This window comes from Lynx rufus, unplaced genomic scaffold, assembly GCF_022079265.1.
Source record: "Lynx rufus isolate CCGP_SWC_20201006 ecotype Redwood Valley unplaced genomic scaffold, mLynRuf1.p SCAF_1, whole genome shotgun sequence".
NCBI lineage: Eukaryota > Metazoa > Chordata > Mammalia > Carnivora > Felidae > Lynx > Lynx rufus.
The window spans coordinates 70,325,730-70,342,307 of NW_025814823.1; the positions used below are offsets into that span (position 1 = coordinate 70,325,730).

The 16,578-nt window shown below is 42.8% G+C and overlaps 1 protein-coding gene across 7 annotated transcripts in view; it reads right to left on the bottom strand.

The window, feature by feature from the left end:
• Positions 1 to 711: 711 nt before the first annotated feature.
• The window catches only part of DOCK9 (dedicator of cytokinesis 9), a 290,859-nt gene continuing 274,992 nt past the window's right edge, over positions 712 to 16,578 (bottom strand). For all 7 annotated transcript variants that reach the window (XM_047081304.1, XM_047081324.1, XM_047081294.1 and 4 more), the window contains 6 exons: positions 16,111 to 16,257; positions 13,152 to 13,362; positions 7,524 to 7,714; positions 4,323 to 4,423; positions 4,049 to 4,187; positions 712 to 2,011 (listed from right to left, as the gene is read on the bottom strand). In XM_047081304.1, coding sequence (XP_046937260.1) covers positions 1,889 to 2,011; positions 4,049 to 4,187; positions 4,323 to 4,423; positions 7,524 to 7,714; positions 13,152 to 13,362; positions 16,111 to 16,257 — 912 coding nt within the window. In that variant the 3' untranslated portion in view covers positions 712 to 1,888. The remainder of the gene's footprint in view (positions 2,012 to 4,048; positions 4,188 to 4,322; positions 4,424 to 7,523; positions 7,715 to 13,151; positions 13,363 to 16,110; positions 16,258 to 16,578) is intronic.

Consider the following 16,578-nt stretch of genomic DNA (forward strand, 5'->3'; position numbering starts at 1 on the left):
CTTTCCTCAACTGGTTATGTGAAAAACAGCCTTTTAAAAGCCTTCAAGTAGGAAAAGCAGCCATTTTACTTCTTGGGGAAAGACTCCTCTTCCTTTCATCGCTGTGACTACACAGGGCTGGGTGACAATGAACTCACCTGCCAGCCACCGGGCATATCAGAGGCAGGACCGGCACCTGCAATCAGAGCTGTCACTTGACTTGGCTTTCTTTGGGATGACACAGATCGCAGGGCGTGTGCACACATGGCTGCCAGCGCATGGCTGGCTCAGTGACCAGCTTGTCTCCGAGTAGTCATCTCAAAAGCAAGCAAGGAAACTGATGAAGATGGAACTCTCGACAGAGCCGAAGAGGAAAAGCCAGAGGGCACAGGTATCTGTGCAGGCTTGGCAACAGCTAGTAGAATTCAGAGCCAGGCCACGGTGCAGCAGCGCATTTATCCAAGGCAACTGGCAGATCTGAGGTCTAGACCTGCCTCCTGAAATCTGTACCACGGAGACATATGCGGGGGCAGACAAAATGGTACCACGATTCCCCATGTACCCAACCTCAGCTTCAACAACTGCCAACGTTTGTCAGTCTTGTCTCCTCCACCCAGCCCCTTTCCTTTCCTCAACTTTTAAAGCAAATTTCATATACCATGTTAGTTCACCCCCAAGTATTCCAATATCCTGGCCCTCTTGGGAATGGCTAATAATAATAAATACCCAATATTCACTACCAGAAAATCAGCAATGTTATTTTTAATACAGATGTGGTACAGAATGTTTACTTACAGCAGGGCAGAGATTCTAGTTAAATAAAATTAAAAACCTTTATTTTCCCAAATATAAAATTACTAAATTAATGTCTCAAAAGAAAATATAACATGGTGAAAGCTTTAAATCACACCACGATTCACCACAGGATTTATGGTTTACCAATTACATACTCCACCACTTTGGCAAAAGGATGAGATTTTTTAAAAGTTTATAAACCTAACAGAGCAAAGACTGTATACACCTCCATATTGCACTTTTTTTATGTACAAGGATAAAACAGTAAAGTCAAGTGTATTGCATATACTAAGAACGGCACCAATTTGTCACAACGAAACTTAATGCAGAAGCAGATGTGAGGAGTATTAAAAAATGTAGAAATGTAATCCATGTATGTACAGAGTGTGGAGACTGTATTAACAAACTCATATGTACATTACAATATACTGTACTACTTTTAAATTTTTTAGCATAGTTTTGTTTATTAATAGAGGCCTTTGGTTCTAAACTGCTTGACTAGTTTTAAGCTCACATAGTTTCTTAAGCTTTCCTATTTTTTAGATGCAAGTATATGAGTATAAAAGCACTCAACCTTCTGGCTCACTGGTACAAAAGTTACAATGATCAGTTCCCTTAGGTCATCAAAAACTAGTCACAAAAATAGTTCTTGTATTCAACCTGAATGTGCCACAGGAAAAAAAAAATATTTTCAAGGTTTTCCAGCTTAGCCTAGAGGCAAACGTTACTCCAGCCTCCATTTCAGTGCTACTGTCCCTGCTCTGTACATTCCAGAACACGTGTTTTCTCTAGGCCATTTATTTTAATACTACTCTGTAAGGAAGAATAAAATCTCACTCCAGCTTAAGAGAGTTCGCCACACACCCCCGTTAAGACATAATGAAAAGTTCGAATATTGCCAGCAAGATTTAAAAAAATATGTGTACCCTCTTATGACTCTTCTAGAAAATCGGCTATGAAATAACACCGTTCTTGAGTTCCTTTCTCTCCTATTCCCCTTCACTTCTTCTTGTGCTCGGTCCTCCCTGTGTCTTGCACGAGCCCAGTGATTAACTTTGGAAATCATCCTGAGTTTGCAAATGACAAAGCCCCACATACGGTCCGTGAGGCAAAATCACACAACTGAGGACGAGCTGGTCATTCCGTGAACCAGGGTGCTTGTTGGAGTCCCACTGATGGCATTGAAGATGTGAAGGGAATTCGGTAAAACGCTCGTCTTCTCCTCCAGCGGGCAAATCTTGAGGCACAGAAACACAACATTACTGAAGTGTAATGCCCCTAAAGACATTTCTCAAAATGGCGTGTTTCACATAACACAATTTATCATCCAATGGTCACTGTTACTCTGAATGATGGTATGCTCAGAGAGCTCGGCTTTGGCGGTTTGCAGAGGGATTGTGTCAGCTCATCTAGAAAATGGCCTTTTTCAGATCAGGATTTTAAGGGAAAGTCAAGTACAATGGGTTTTGTTTCCTTTATAAAGTACTGAATGGAGCCTTCTCTTCTAGACTCACCAGATTATAAGGTGGTGAAGTCTATCTTACACGTACTTGCCAGGGACACGACCTAGCCCTGTCGCTTGGAAAAGTCTTTTAAAATGAGTCCTGAGCATCTCTGTTTTTCCACTGGCTCCTTCTCTCAGGGTCTTACAGATTTCCATCCTGGGAAAGAGACAGCAGCTGCCCCTATGACCCTGAACAGGTCTCTCTTCACACTCGGTAACGCGGGGGAGAATTCTAGGGGCGAGACTTGACCTACTGCCAGGTGGAAATTGAGAGGAACATACACAGTCAGAGGCTCCCCTGGGAAAACCAAAAGCAAGTCTACTCCAGGTCACAACCCTTTTTGCTTAAGGATTCAAAACAGTTTAATCTCCACGGTTGTTGAGATAATGGAAAGTTCAAGGTGCAGTTTAGAGCACGGCACTGCGAGAAATGTCCATATGACATGGGAGCTTATTCTAACATTATCAGTCCACATTGTTTTCCTACTTTCTTCTCTTCTAGTGCCAAATGCTGACACCCACTGATCAAACTCTCTGTTACACAGCAATCTGTAAGCTCCATGGAAAAGACCTTGGGCTTTCTCCAAAAACTTATTTTCATGAGACCATCCCTTTTCTGCTTTATCATTCACACATGTATTTCTTTCATCAGTTCAATTTTTTTCTACTTTTCTACATGCCCGGAAGAGGGTGCCTCCCTCTGCACACACTTTATGCCAATGTCTGCAGTTATTCAAACTCAGTCATAACTTTATGTGAAGCAGTTTATCGAGGTTCAGAAAAATAAAATTAAAAAATGACATTACCATCCCATCTGAATGTGTTAGCATGGAAGAGGAGGAAAAAAAAGCAAGCAAGTTAAAGATCAGACATTTCAGTTAGTTTCCTGCAAAAGAAATTTCCTAACTGGATCGTCACATGATATGTTAACTGATGTAAGTGGTCCTGGCTTTCATTTGAGAGACTGAACGACAATCGTGTAGGAAACCGGAAAAGGAGTTATGTGCAATGGAAGTACTCATGTTACTTGTGAAGAATGGCACTGTGATTTGGAAGAAGTCACTGTGGCCGATGGAGAATGGACCCCTACAAAATCAATACTCTGGAAGCTGCTCTTTGACATACACTTAGTTGCCTGGGTAGCTGCCCCTCTGACTACTGAGCCCACATACATGATCCTACTGAAAGGAGCTCATACAGGAAGGTGATAGTAGCCATGTAACCAGGAAAGATGCCCAAAATAACAAGGACTAGAGAAGCCACCATGAAGAATCCATTGGGGCACCCAAGTCAGCTGTGAATAGTCAAAAACTGAAAACCCTATTCTTTTAAGTGGCGAAAGACATTTAATGTTAACAGAAAATTCTTTAAACTAGGCTGGCAAGTCTTGGTCTTTCAAAGGATTGGGTGAATAAAAAGATTTCTAGGAACAAGCTAGGTATTTCTTTTTTATGTGAGTTTTGTTTTGCTTTGAGCTAGATTAGGGTGGGGAGGGACAGAGCTTCGAACCACAACCACCTCTAAGAATGACAAAAAGGAGGTGGGTGCTGCTCTCCTCTGGTTGTGTTGGGTGTTAACAGGCGGGCTAGCTCTTAGCCCTTCCCCGGGAAACCTGCGCTCAGAGGGCAGCAGCGTGTAGCATGCTACATTACTCTTCAGATGCCAAAATTCTGGAAGGACATCAGAAGATTTAGGCCATCCCAGGGCGCATGTGAGAACCCAACTAGCACGTGCTTGCTAAAAATGACAAGAACCGAGCGTGGCACTTACCTGCTCGTGCATGATCTCGGAAAGCTCTTTCGCCATCTCCCTGTAGTTGGCCTTCATTTCTTCCTGGTACTCTAGCTGGTCCTCTTTGATCAGCCGCTCATTTACCGCTAAGGCTTGACCGCAGGCTTCCACAAATTGCCTGAAATGATAAGAGAGAGGGAAATAAAGGCATGTTGAGGACAAAGAGAGAGTCCAACTGGTAGCATCTCTTTCTTGAATGAGCACAGATATGATGGATACTTGAAGAGAAAGAGACATTTCCAGTGTACTTTACCTGAAAACTTCTTTAAGCAACTTCACTTTGTTGTCAGGGTATCTTTTTGTGTTTGTGTCATCTAGGAAAGCTCGGGCATATGCTAGTGGACCTGCGTTGACCTAGATCAAGAACAAAGATTTTAAAGTATGTTATTATAAAAATGACCATTCTCATTGATTTGGTTTAAGTTGGCATGTGCTAACAACGCTGTTCAAGCTAGTCATGACTCCTGCCCTCCAGGAACTGACAATCTGAAAGAGGAAACCATGAACAAAGCTTATATTATTATATATCATTTGATTTTATCACCTCAGACATCATCAGGGTGTTTGAGATGATGGCTCATTTTATGAAGGAGGAAGCAGAGTTTGGAAAACTGAAGGACTTGTTCAAGGTTGAACAGCCAATAAGCAAAACACCTGAGGTCAGAGCCCAAGTCTTCCAATTGGTATTTGTGCTACTCTACACTGACTGAAGGTCCATGTGTGAGTTCAGTGAAAAACTAAAGAATATAGTATATTGGCCAATTTTTTAAAAACTGTTCACCTCTTTGAACTGTGTAGACAGCCATGGGCAAATCGATTTGCTATCTTCAAATGAAGTAACCAGCTGAGGTGTGCTGGAATGCCAAAGATTAGGGGCATTTAGCAATAGGGTGAGTGAACCAGAACCCTGCATCTCTTGATTAGCCAAGAAGAGTTCCTTGAAGTTGGATAGTCAGGATACATGGGAATGTGGAGAGAAAGAAGGTCAGATACACTGGGTGGGAAAGAGAAAGTCCTAGGCATCTGAGATGGCATGAGAAAGAACTTGACATGTGATTATCACATCATTTTCCCTGGGAGGTCTGGCGGGCTTGGAAGTAAATAAGTAGGGAGGGTCTGTCACTGTTGGTGAAGGAGCTGGGCTCTGGTTCTGACCCACGGTAGGCATGACCTGTGCAGTAATGGCAGGAGAGCTGAGGTGTGGGAATTCATACCAGAGGTGGGGAGACAGAGGGCCACAGTGGTGGGAGATGGGCCTCCAAGTCAGGAACAACTAGTTAACCTGTGATGACTGCAGGTATCATCATACTGGTGTTGCATGGGGAACTATGCTAATGATCTGGACATGACCCAAATGACCAATTACCTAAAATGACACAATATACTCAGTTTTAAGGATATGCAAACAGGAAAGCTGATATGATTTCATAAGGACTAACATAACCAGATCTTGGAGTACAGAGTCATATAGCCACCATGATGGCTCTGTCCTATACAAGAGAAACCCCAGTGAGGTTCTTGGTATAAGAATTACAGAAATACCTAAATAAAATGGTAAAGTTAATTTCCTATAGCTGCAACTTCACTGTTACCTTGGTGGGCACACATGTATAAAAAAAAAAAAAATCTCCTCAGGGTCACCTGGTTGGCTCAGTCACTTAAGCGTCTGAGTCTTGGTTTCAGCTCAGGTCATGATCTCATGGTTGGTGAGTTCGAGCCCCACATTGGCTCAAGAGCTTGCTTAGGATTCTCTCTCTCCCTCTCTCTCTACCCCTCCTCTGCTCACGTTGTGTCTGTCTCTCTCAAAATAAAGAAAAAACTTTAAAAAGAAACTCATCATCATGGAATAATGATCTTTGCTTCTTAAAGATGATTGGGTATTTATAAATCTCTAAGGTCGCTGTCAAATGGAAGGGCACATTATGCCCTTTAGAAAGCTCAACCTGTCCAGCCCCACCCTTTACTGGCGCCCATACCTCTCCGCTGGTGTTCTGATAGAGGCTGGATGTTTCCAGGCTATGTTAATGAGTGGTTTTGTTTTTATAGTTGCAGAAAAGTGTGGCCTCTGGACCCATTATGTAATTGCTCAATTTGTTAGAATATTTATCATATTCACTTGATAACTTATTTTGGTACATAAGTCTTTCAGGTCATGAGGGAAGAGGTTGAAACATCTATAAGCCCTTTTGTGGTGAATGACATTTAGAAAAGGTTAGGCAACAATCCAGTGTGTATTTGATTAGAAGGGTAACAAGAACTGATTCCAGAAAATAAACGAAAAAAACCCTTAAAACTTACATATTACATCTACATGCAACTTTCATAAATGTAAGACATTTATGAGATAGAACATAAGTGGGGGAGGCGCAGAGAGGGAGACACAGAATCTGAAGCAGGCTCCAGGCTCTGAGCTGTTAGCAGAGAGCCTGATGTGGGGCTTGAACTCACGAACCATGAGATCATGACCTGAGCCGAAGTTGGACGCTTAAACAATTGAGCTACCCAGGTGCCCCAAATGTAACCTTCTTTGAAGAAAGGAATTGGATATGAGGATGTGTGTGTGTGTGTGTGTGTGTGTGTAAAACATGTGTTAGAATTATCTATATATACTTAAAAAATCACTAAAGCAAGAAGCATACAAATCACTGGAAGGAGGTGATTTGCCAATTTCCTTGGAAATCATGTAAGTAAGATACCTTTTAAAAACCAATTATTTTGAAGTATAATATACAAACAAAAAGGTACATATACCATGAGGTCATACCTTATTGAATTTTCACAACTGAACATACATATATAATCAGTAGATAAAAAATTATCTTTTCACTAAATGGTGCACATTGCTTGGATAACTATATGGAAAAAATGTATCTTGACCCCTATCTGTTACCACATACAATAGATTCCAGCTGGATTGCAGATCTATACAGGAATACTAAACAAAGGAAGAAAACATTGGAGAACATTTTTGAGACAGATTTAAGAATGAAGTTCTTAAAGAGGGCGCAAAAATGTTACTAATTAAGGAAAAATTAATTAATTTACCATAAAATGAATAAATTTCTGTTAATCAAAACATACCATTAAGAGAGTGAAACTTAAGGTACTTTTTCAGATACAATTTTCATAGAAACCAGAAAACAACAGTTTTGTAAGGAACCCTACAGCTATTCACACTTCTTTATATTTAGAAGAGTCTTGATGTTTCCAGTTAGGCACCTAGAATTCCCCAAAGTACTAAAAAGACACTCCTCCAGGTGGGGTTGGATGGGGGCCCCAAGTCTACCGCCCCCTTCTGGTATCAGGAGACACTGCACAGATACTGGAAGGTAACTGGGATGACCAGGTCAAGTAGGGATCTACACTAGACCTTGCTGGGCTTGAAATTTACCAAGGTCCAAATGAGCCCCTGCGACTGTTGCCCTGTGGTTTGCTTTGACAGCGCTGGGCTCACCTGAACGCTCACGCTGCCCTGGAGTTTGAGCTGCAGCTTGATCATGTCTACTTCGGCTGAGGAACACAGCTGCCGGAGCTCGGCCACCTTCTTACTCATCTCGTCAATGGCTACTTCGATGGGGTTCAGGTCGGTGTGGTGCTGGTACATGACGGGGATCCGCTTCTTCACATAAGGGAAGCAGTGTATTGCTGTGGAGGAACGAGTCCCAGAAATGATGCCGCAGCTTGTATCGTCTTTACTACTACTGAGGTAGAAGTACTTATTATTCCCATTTTATAGATAAGGAACCCAAATCTTGGTAAAGTCACATGCCAGGGTTTCGTGGAACCACAGCACTGTCTTCCTTTATCACTGTGCATGTTTAATGACAGGTTGTATCGTGCAAAGTCAAGAGAGTTGGGTCTTAGTGTGTATGTTTGAAGAAATTACTATCATTTCCGGCTCAGTTTTCTTAACCATAAATGCCTTACCTTCCTTGGAAGTTGTGAGATCTGAAAGACTAGTAGGTGTAAGAGGGCTTTGAAAACATTAAGAACGGTACAGAGTTTTGAGATATCCACAGACCAGATTTTAAGTCCAGAAAATAGTTCCATAAACATATCCTTGAGAAAATTCACTTCTCTAGAGAATTTTGAATTACATGCTTGAATTTGCACAAATCAGAGAAATCAGTGAAAAATAACAAGTGAGAACATATTTCCAAGTATTTTATAAACCAGATATTCAGGCTGTTGAAGTCACACTAATCATAAAGATATTTTGAAACAGAAGTGAATAAAAAACAGAAATAAGAATATTTACGTTTTCTTATACTTTTTTCTCCCCTACAAAAAAACCAACCAATAGTATTGTTTTCACTTATCTTAATAAGAAGCCTGAACGTATCAACAAAATGAATAGAAAAACAGCCAGTTCTAATTTGGGTCTGTTTTAAATTTCTACCTTTTTGCTTTACATGGCATATAAATATCTCTAATATCTTTATTTAATATATATGTATGAATAGACATGAATATAAATGCTTAAAAGCTAATTTTATTTTTTAACAAGCCAAAGTAAGACGGGAGTGTTACGCTTGGATCATTGCTGTTTAGTAAGTGGCTAGGGAGAGTTTACTTAGAAAGGCCTCAGTGAGAAAACAGGGCCAGCACCATGCAGCACACAGTCCAGGTGGGTCACCCAAAGTCCGCACAAAGCGGGAGGTGTTCAGCCTGCCGCAGCCTCAAGTCACACCCTGACAGGCCTGTTCTAGTCCCTCAATGTTTTATCGATCACAGACCAAAGGTCTGTGTCTCCTATTTCTTTTGCATTCCTTGTGGATGGTTTTTAAGTGGCAGCAGTGGGATTGATCAATCCTCTTGGAACCTGACGCTTCTTTGGTAGTGTGGTAAGACCTGGGCCTCGCTGCTCTCCAGCCGGGGAGCCAGAGGTGCACCCGGGGGTGGACAGAAAGCGCTTTACAGACTGCCACTGCACTGCCATGAGTAAGAAGTGCCGTGGAAGCGTTTCATGAGGCTAACAGTGGTGTCAAAACACAGGTGATTAGCGTAATCACAGTTATTTTTTGAGTATTTCCGAGAGAACAGTTAATTCCACGGATGTCTGTGAGATGTACGCGGACTATACGGATTTCATTCAGCGTAAAAGTCCTGAGTCTTGCGATGGTAAGTGGAGACTTAGAGAAGCAAGGGAGAGTATAATGATACAGAAAACTCAGAGCCTGTGCATGAGCCCACCAGGTCCACGTGAGCTGGGATCCCCCTGCCTTCCTTGCTGGCCCCATCTTTCTTCCTCTCCCTCAGACTCACTCAGCTCCAGCCATGCCGGCCTGCTGGTTGTCCCCTGAATGTGCTGGGCACAAGCACCCCCACCCATTGGCTTTTGCCCAGACAGCTCCTTCTTCCTCCAGATGTTTGCGTGGCCTACTCCCTCACCTCCTTCAAGTCTGGACTAAAGTGTCACCTCCTCAAGTGAGGCCCCTCTGGGCTACTCCATTTTAAATTGCAACCCTACCCCTTCAGTCCCACCTTTCTGATCTCCTTTTGCTTTTGTCCAGAACAAGTATTACCTTCCAACACAGGTATGTTTACCCATTATGTTTACTGGTTATTGTCTGTCTCCTTCTGCTAGAAGGAGACTGCCTAATGCAGACGTGTGTGTTTTGTTACAAAGCCAGGATGGAATACTGCCTGTGCTCCATAAATGTTGTGGAATCAATTAATGCATTAGTGTCCAAATGGCTAAATGAAAGAGCAAAGTGGCCTGGAGGGTGGAAGGTTAGGTGACTGACTGAGTGAAGCATCACGTTACTATAAAATGGCTGGACCTCATGCCGTGAGGCCTTTCAGGAAGGAAGGTGAGGAAGAAGGGGCTGAGGGGCATGGGTGCCTGTGCAGCCTGGTGAGACTGAATAGAAGGTGAAGAGCAGGAGAATATTTCTCCCCTGAGTGGGAGCCTGGGCAGGATTTGGAAGACTCTGGAATAGTGATTGGGAAGAAGCTCCAGGGCAGGAGTTCCATGACAGGAAGAGAGGAGGGGGTTAAGTTGGGAGGCAGGCTCAGAAATTTACACAGAAGGGGGGTGGAGGTTTTCCTGGTTTTCCAAATGATCCCACAATTGCAGTGAACTGACTGACCTACCCAGGAAAGCGAGCCTTTGCCGGGTTCAGAGGTCAGGCAGGGCCGGGGCTCCCCCACAACTTGGATGGTCAAAGGTCTGGTTTGAAGGAAAGCAATGGAAGAAGAGCCTGAAGGATTAATAATAGGGGAAAACTCTCAAGTTCAAAGTCTTTGGAATATCCTGGTCTGTGTGCCTGTAAAGGTTGATACGGAGCTCACGTGTTCTTAGTAGCATTTTTACAACCCTTTCTCTAAATCTTGATGCTGCCCAGTAACTATCCTTTTGATATTTGGAGATCTTTCAGGGTGAAAACTATACCTTTTTTGGGTATTTTGCTGTACTGTAATCCCCTTTGGCTCATTAGCAACCTCAAAAGGCAAGGGGACCACTGGTGGATAAGATCCAGCGAAATAAAGTACATTCTTGCCCCTCCTGGGTATCATTTATGATGTTCTTCAACACAAGATGGATAGTGTAAGTCTATCCATTTTACAGATGGGGAAACTAAGGCATAGAGAGAGGTTAGGTGACTTGCCCGGGATCACAGTGAGCACTGCCCTGGGTCTGCAGGGCGAGGCCCAGGCTCTGTACTGCCCATACTTTCCCATCCCCACAGATGAGCTGACACCCCTGTGTTAACTCTGCCTCTCTCTGCAGCGGTGATACTCTGTCTCCTCCGTTCCGGCAGGTACAGAGCTTTGCTCTTGTTCTCTAGCTGATCAAAAACATTTCTGTGACAAAATGATAAACTGTGACCCTGAAGGAAATCTGGCCAGGGAAAACACTGTTTCTGAATCGATAATGCTCCTGAGCAGAATAATCCTAATAAAAAATCCTGACCCTGACTCATCAGGGAACTGGGTTTATTTTAAGCGCAGTGCTTAAACTGGAGCGGCACCAGAGTCACCTGGGGGGGCTTGTTCAACACAACTAGCTGGGCCCCACGCCCAGAGTTTCTGATTCAGCAGGGCTGGGCGGGGCCCACAAATCTGAATTTCTCCCGTTCCCAGATGATGCTTATGCTGCAGGTCCAGGAACAGTGTGATAAGCACGGACTTAAGGTCATGACTGTAGAGATAAATGCCCCAAGCTGGCATAGTGACCCCACCTAGAAATGTAGTTATCTTGTCTAAGAAGAAGAATTTGCTACTGTGTCCATGAGAAAAACAACTCCTCTCCCCATGGGGAGGGACTACCATTTTTGAGGACAATACTGTTTGAATTTCACGTGTTATCATTACTCTAAAAGTAGTAGGGGCTCTTTCTTTAAGAAAGCAGGAGTGTTTTTTGTTTTTTTAATTTTAACTTTTATCTCAGTTCCTTCCTAGGAAGGGTGAAGAATTCTCTGTAATATGCTGTTCTGAGCTATTTTACAATGAGTCATATTCTCTCTTTGGTAATAGCTTTACTGAGATACAGACTCACCCACTGAAAGTGTCCAGTTCAGTGGTGAGAGTGGAGCCCATGTGAAATGTGGCATCTTAATAGGGGTCCTTTCACTCATCATCACACTGTTCCCTATTATTGCCCGGCAACATCGGCTTCTAGACAGAGCAATGGACACCTTTCTGGTTCTACTGAACTATCACTCTTTGAAACAGTGGATGTAGACACACCTGGCTTTCTGAGCAGACCTCTCACCGACTTTTTTTGAGGTCAAGAAAGTGTTCTATTTTAGGTTACCCTAGTCACGCTGCTGACCCCAACCCAAGAGTGGACAAGGTCAGGTTCCCCCAGAGAAGGTAAGAGTCTACACTGTCAGGAACTAGGAAATGATGCAAAACACATTTCTGAGAATGGGTTATCAATGGCTAACCAGGGTCCAGGGATCTATTAAAGCTCCTGTCACAGCTGAACGGAGAGCCTCTGAAGGCAGTGAGCTTCCTGGTAGGGCCGGTATCCAAGCTGAGGTTGGCCAGCCACTCTCAGAGATGAGACACAAGGGATCCAACCTCATATCCTATTTATTCACTCAGCCTAAAATCCCTGACCAGGTTCAGGCCGGGAACTGTGTGAGAAAGACATGTAGGGGTCTCTTCCTGTGAAGGAGACACAGAACCGTGTGCAGGGGCTCTTGAGGCCCTGGGCCTGGAGAGGGGTCTGCATGGGTTTCAGAAGGTGTCTGTAAGTCACCTGAAATTATGTGCAAAAGCTCTCTGAGGAGATAAGGGCCCACTGGTTTCATCAGATTCTAAAAAAGGGTCAGTGACTTGACTTCGGGTATGAACTTCTGGTTGAGCAGAAGAAGAAAATGTTAACAGATAAATAGAAAAATGTCAGGAGTATTCAAAAGTAAGCATTAGATAAATGTTAAAATGAAATAGATATCTGGCGAAAGTTAACTAAGCCTGAAGGGCCCTTCCTTCTAGAAGCTTCTGGATCCCTTCCAGAGAATTCTTTACCTCGGTGTCCAGGCTAATGTCTGTATGGGATTCTGGAAGGTATTATGCTAAGCGAAATAAGTCAGTTAGAAAAAGAGATCATATGATTTCACTCCTAAGTGGAATTTGAGAAACTCAACAGATGAACACAGGGGAAGGGAAGGAAAAATAAGATGAAAACAGAGAGGGAGACAAACTATAAGAGACTCTTAAATACAGAGAACAAGCTGAGGGTTGCTGGAGGGGGTGGGGTAAATGGGTGACGGACATTAAGGAGGACACTTGTTGGGATCAGCACTGGGTGTCATATGTAAGAGATGAATCACTGGGCTCTACTCCTGAAGCCAAGACTACACTGTATGTTATTTAAATCGAAAATAAATTAATAAAAAAAGAAAAGCAAAGAAAAGAAAAGCAAAGAAAGGAAAAGTAAAGAAAGGAAAAGAAAAAAGGAGAAAAGGGGAAAGGAAAGGAAAGGAAAGGAAAGGAAAGGAAAGGAAAGGAGAAAAGAAAAGAAAAGAAAAGAAAGGAAAAGAAAAGAAAAGAAAAGAAAAGAAAAGAAAAGAAAAGAAAAGAAAAGAAAAGAGAAAAGAAAAGAAAAGAAGAGAAGCCAGGGCAACGGTACCTGTCAATATGGTTCGCCGTTTGCACTGCTCCTCAACCCCGCCCTGTCTTTTCCCGGTCTGAGTGAAGGGCATCTCAAACATGAAGCGGCGAATGTTATGAGATCTCTCAAATTCCGTTTTCCTTTCTTGCAATTCTTTTTCATCGAAGAATGGAATCACGTGAGTCACCTGGATGTATGCATACTTGGAATCCAGATCCTTAGGGTTGACCTTTAAGGGAATAAACAAAAGGGGAGATTCGTGCTATTTGAAGGACTCTTTCAAAGCATCCCTCAGCTTGTCTTTCCACTTCTTATTAATACAAGATTTGGAAAAGTTTAGAAAAGTGGAAAAAAAAATAGTACAACAAACACCCACATACGCACCACTTAGGACAATTGCTAATGCTTTGTTCAAGCATATACACACACACACACACACACACATGCATACGTGGACGCACACTTACACATGTACATATAGACTTTTTGTTGTTGTTGTTGTTGTTGAACCATTTCAAAGTAAGTGGTATCCATCATGGCACTTCCACCAGCATCTCTTAAACAGGAGGACATTCTCCTCCATGACCATAATGTATATCATACCCAATAAAACGAACTTAATTCAACACCCAGTCCATTAAAGTTTCTCAAATGTCCCCAGAATGTTATTTATCACTATTTGTGTTTGAACCAGAATCTAATAAACGATCATATTTAATCTAATATTCTCCACTTTTTTTTTTCTGACACTGAATTTTTTTTAAGACATCATGTTAGTTTTCTTGCTGAGTGACTCCCTGTCTGGATTCTCCTGCTGGCTTCCTGAACTGCATTTTTACATATTTGGCTTAGAGAGAAAAATGTTTATTTTAGTAATAATGTTTAATACCTAGAACCTCAAATTATAATTAATCCACAGATTATAGGTAAATAGAAGTGGACGAATTAATACAGGTACAGACTAGTCTAAGACTAATCTAACCATAAGTTTAGTTCCTGATTAACTCAGCACATAAACGCTTTTAAAACTGCATTGCTACAATTCAATTAGCAGTGCTCTAACATCTGTGATGTGCTAGATAGAACATTAAACATAGATATTTCCCATACAAGCCCAATAGCTAATATATTAGGGAGACAAATGAATTTTGCACAAATGAATTGTATTTAAGCTTATAGAGCAATAAAAGGGGAAGGTGTGAAAGAAATGAGGGCAAAGAATTTGGAGACAATTCTGGAACTGGGGCTGACAAATAAATAAGGCCAAGAAGGTCTTGCTAAAAGCCTCTAGTTATCATGCGCCACTGTCCTCTCAACAGGAATGTTTGTGAAGAAAAATGAAAAATGGGTATGGACGTGCCTAAAACTTTGGAAGTTAAGAAAATACATAAAGTCATGAGTTATTAACTTCTATTTTAGAAATAGCCATCCGGCCAATCGCTACAACTGTGTTCAAACCTATGAAATGTGACTCTCCTTAGCAGAAGCAATGTAAAAGCAGTGGAAATGCACATGGTTGCCTAGTTCTCAGTGGTATTTCCCTAGTTGTCATTTCCGAAGTTGTACGTGCGAAACAGGAGCAACGGAGGACTGGTGTTTGGGGGAAGGGAAGAAGGTCAGGAAGGTGTTCCAGCTGCTACAAGGACAGCGGATTGAGGGGGAAGAAGAATGCACATGAGGGTCCCGAGGAGAGGTTGTCACGTTGAAGCCACAGCTTGACACAGACAAAGGTTTCAGTTTCAGAGAAAGAGGCAAATTGGACCTGGGTAGTTCAGTTTAGGAAAAAAGTAGGCCTTCAAAAGGTCGTGTTAAGGGTTCTGGTTAAAAACAGACCAACAATGTGTGTTTATCCCTTTCCTTCACGCCACTCTCTGGTATAGAATTCACCTGTGAGGACCAAGGAAAGAGGACAGAAGACAGCAGTGGGTGAGAGAGTTTAATGAATTTCTGGAAGGCAGGTGCAAGGAGGTGTGCTACCCAACGTGGCAGAGACACCATTTTCCCACGCAGGTGGGGCAAGGAAGGTTTCTGAGGAAAACGGCACCCGGTGATGACAGAGGTTCTAATCTAAGTTCCCACAGAGGGATAACCAGTGAGTCAGGGTATCTCTCTGAAGTTTGCTGCTATGGACTGAACGTCTGTCCCCTCCAAATTCATAGGGTGAAATCATTTTTTTTACAGATTATTTATTTATTTTGAGAGACAGAGAGTGAGAGAGCACAAGTGGAGGAGGGGCAGAGAGAGAAGGAGGGGAGAGAATCCCAAACAGGCTCTGCACCACCAGCACAGAGCTGCACAGAGCCCACCATCAGCACAGAGCCCAACTCGGGGCTCAAACTCACGAACCGTGAGATGGTGACCTGAGCTGAACCAAGAGTCAGATGCTTAACCAGCTGGGTCACCTAGGCTCCCCTCATAGGGTGAAATCTTAACCTCCAGTGTGATGGCACTGAGGCAGGAGGTGACCAGGTCATGAGGGCAGAGCCCCCACGAATGGGATTCATGCCCTTCTAACAGGGGCCCCACAGAGACCCCTCACCCCCTCCACCATGTGAGGACACAGGGAGGAGATACTCATCTGTGAACCAGGAAGGAGGACCTCACCAGACACAGAAACTGCTGACGCCTTGACCTAGGTTTTCCCAACCACCATAACTATGAGAAATTCGTGTTGTTGGTAAGCTGCTCAGTCTGCGGTGTTTGTTACATCAGCCCGAATGCACTGATGCCCATAGGGGACCAGCAATAGGATTCGGGTGGCCAGGAGAGGTGTGGGGTGGAAATCAGGGTGAGCATCAAAGTCTATTTGGAGTGGTGAGGCCCCAGGTTCCCTTCCATCATCCCTGCTGCACAAGAGAGGAGAGGTTGTTCCTTAGAGGAAGTGGTCTGGAAAAACAGGTCCCACATTCAGCCCGCAGGCTGAATAATCAATCAATACAATATCATGACTATGAAACATTTCCAAACATGGTCATACCTTGCCAGAATCCTGTATCATTTTCACATTTTCAGAACCAAATTTATCTGAGTAAAGTTTAAGGAGTCTCTGGGAAATTTCTGACAGAGGCGTGAGTTTGGGTTCTTTGTAAATATATTCTTTTCCATCTTCATCTTCAAAGAATCCCTGTGACATAAAGCACAATTAGAGCTGTTCCCAGGTATAGCCCCAGGCTTACCACCCAGGAAGGGTTCTTGTGTTATAGGGGTTAAAAAAAAAAAGGTGGGAGGGAATGATTCTAAAATAAAGTCCTACTTAAACAGGCTCTCTGAATAGGAAGGAAAATGATAATAATGTGAAATCAGGTTGCAAAGATAAAAGAAAACACAAAACTGCAAACTCATTCAAGAATGTTGAGTGAAATGAAAGATTGGGGACTCGAGACTGTTCTCTCATGATCTAATGATGGGATTCAAGCCTGTTTCACATTCCCAAGAAGCAGAGCTC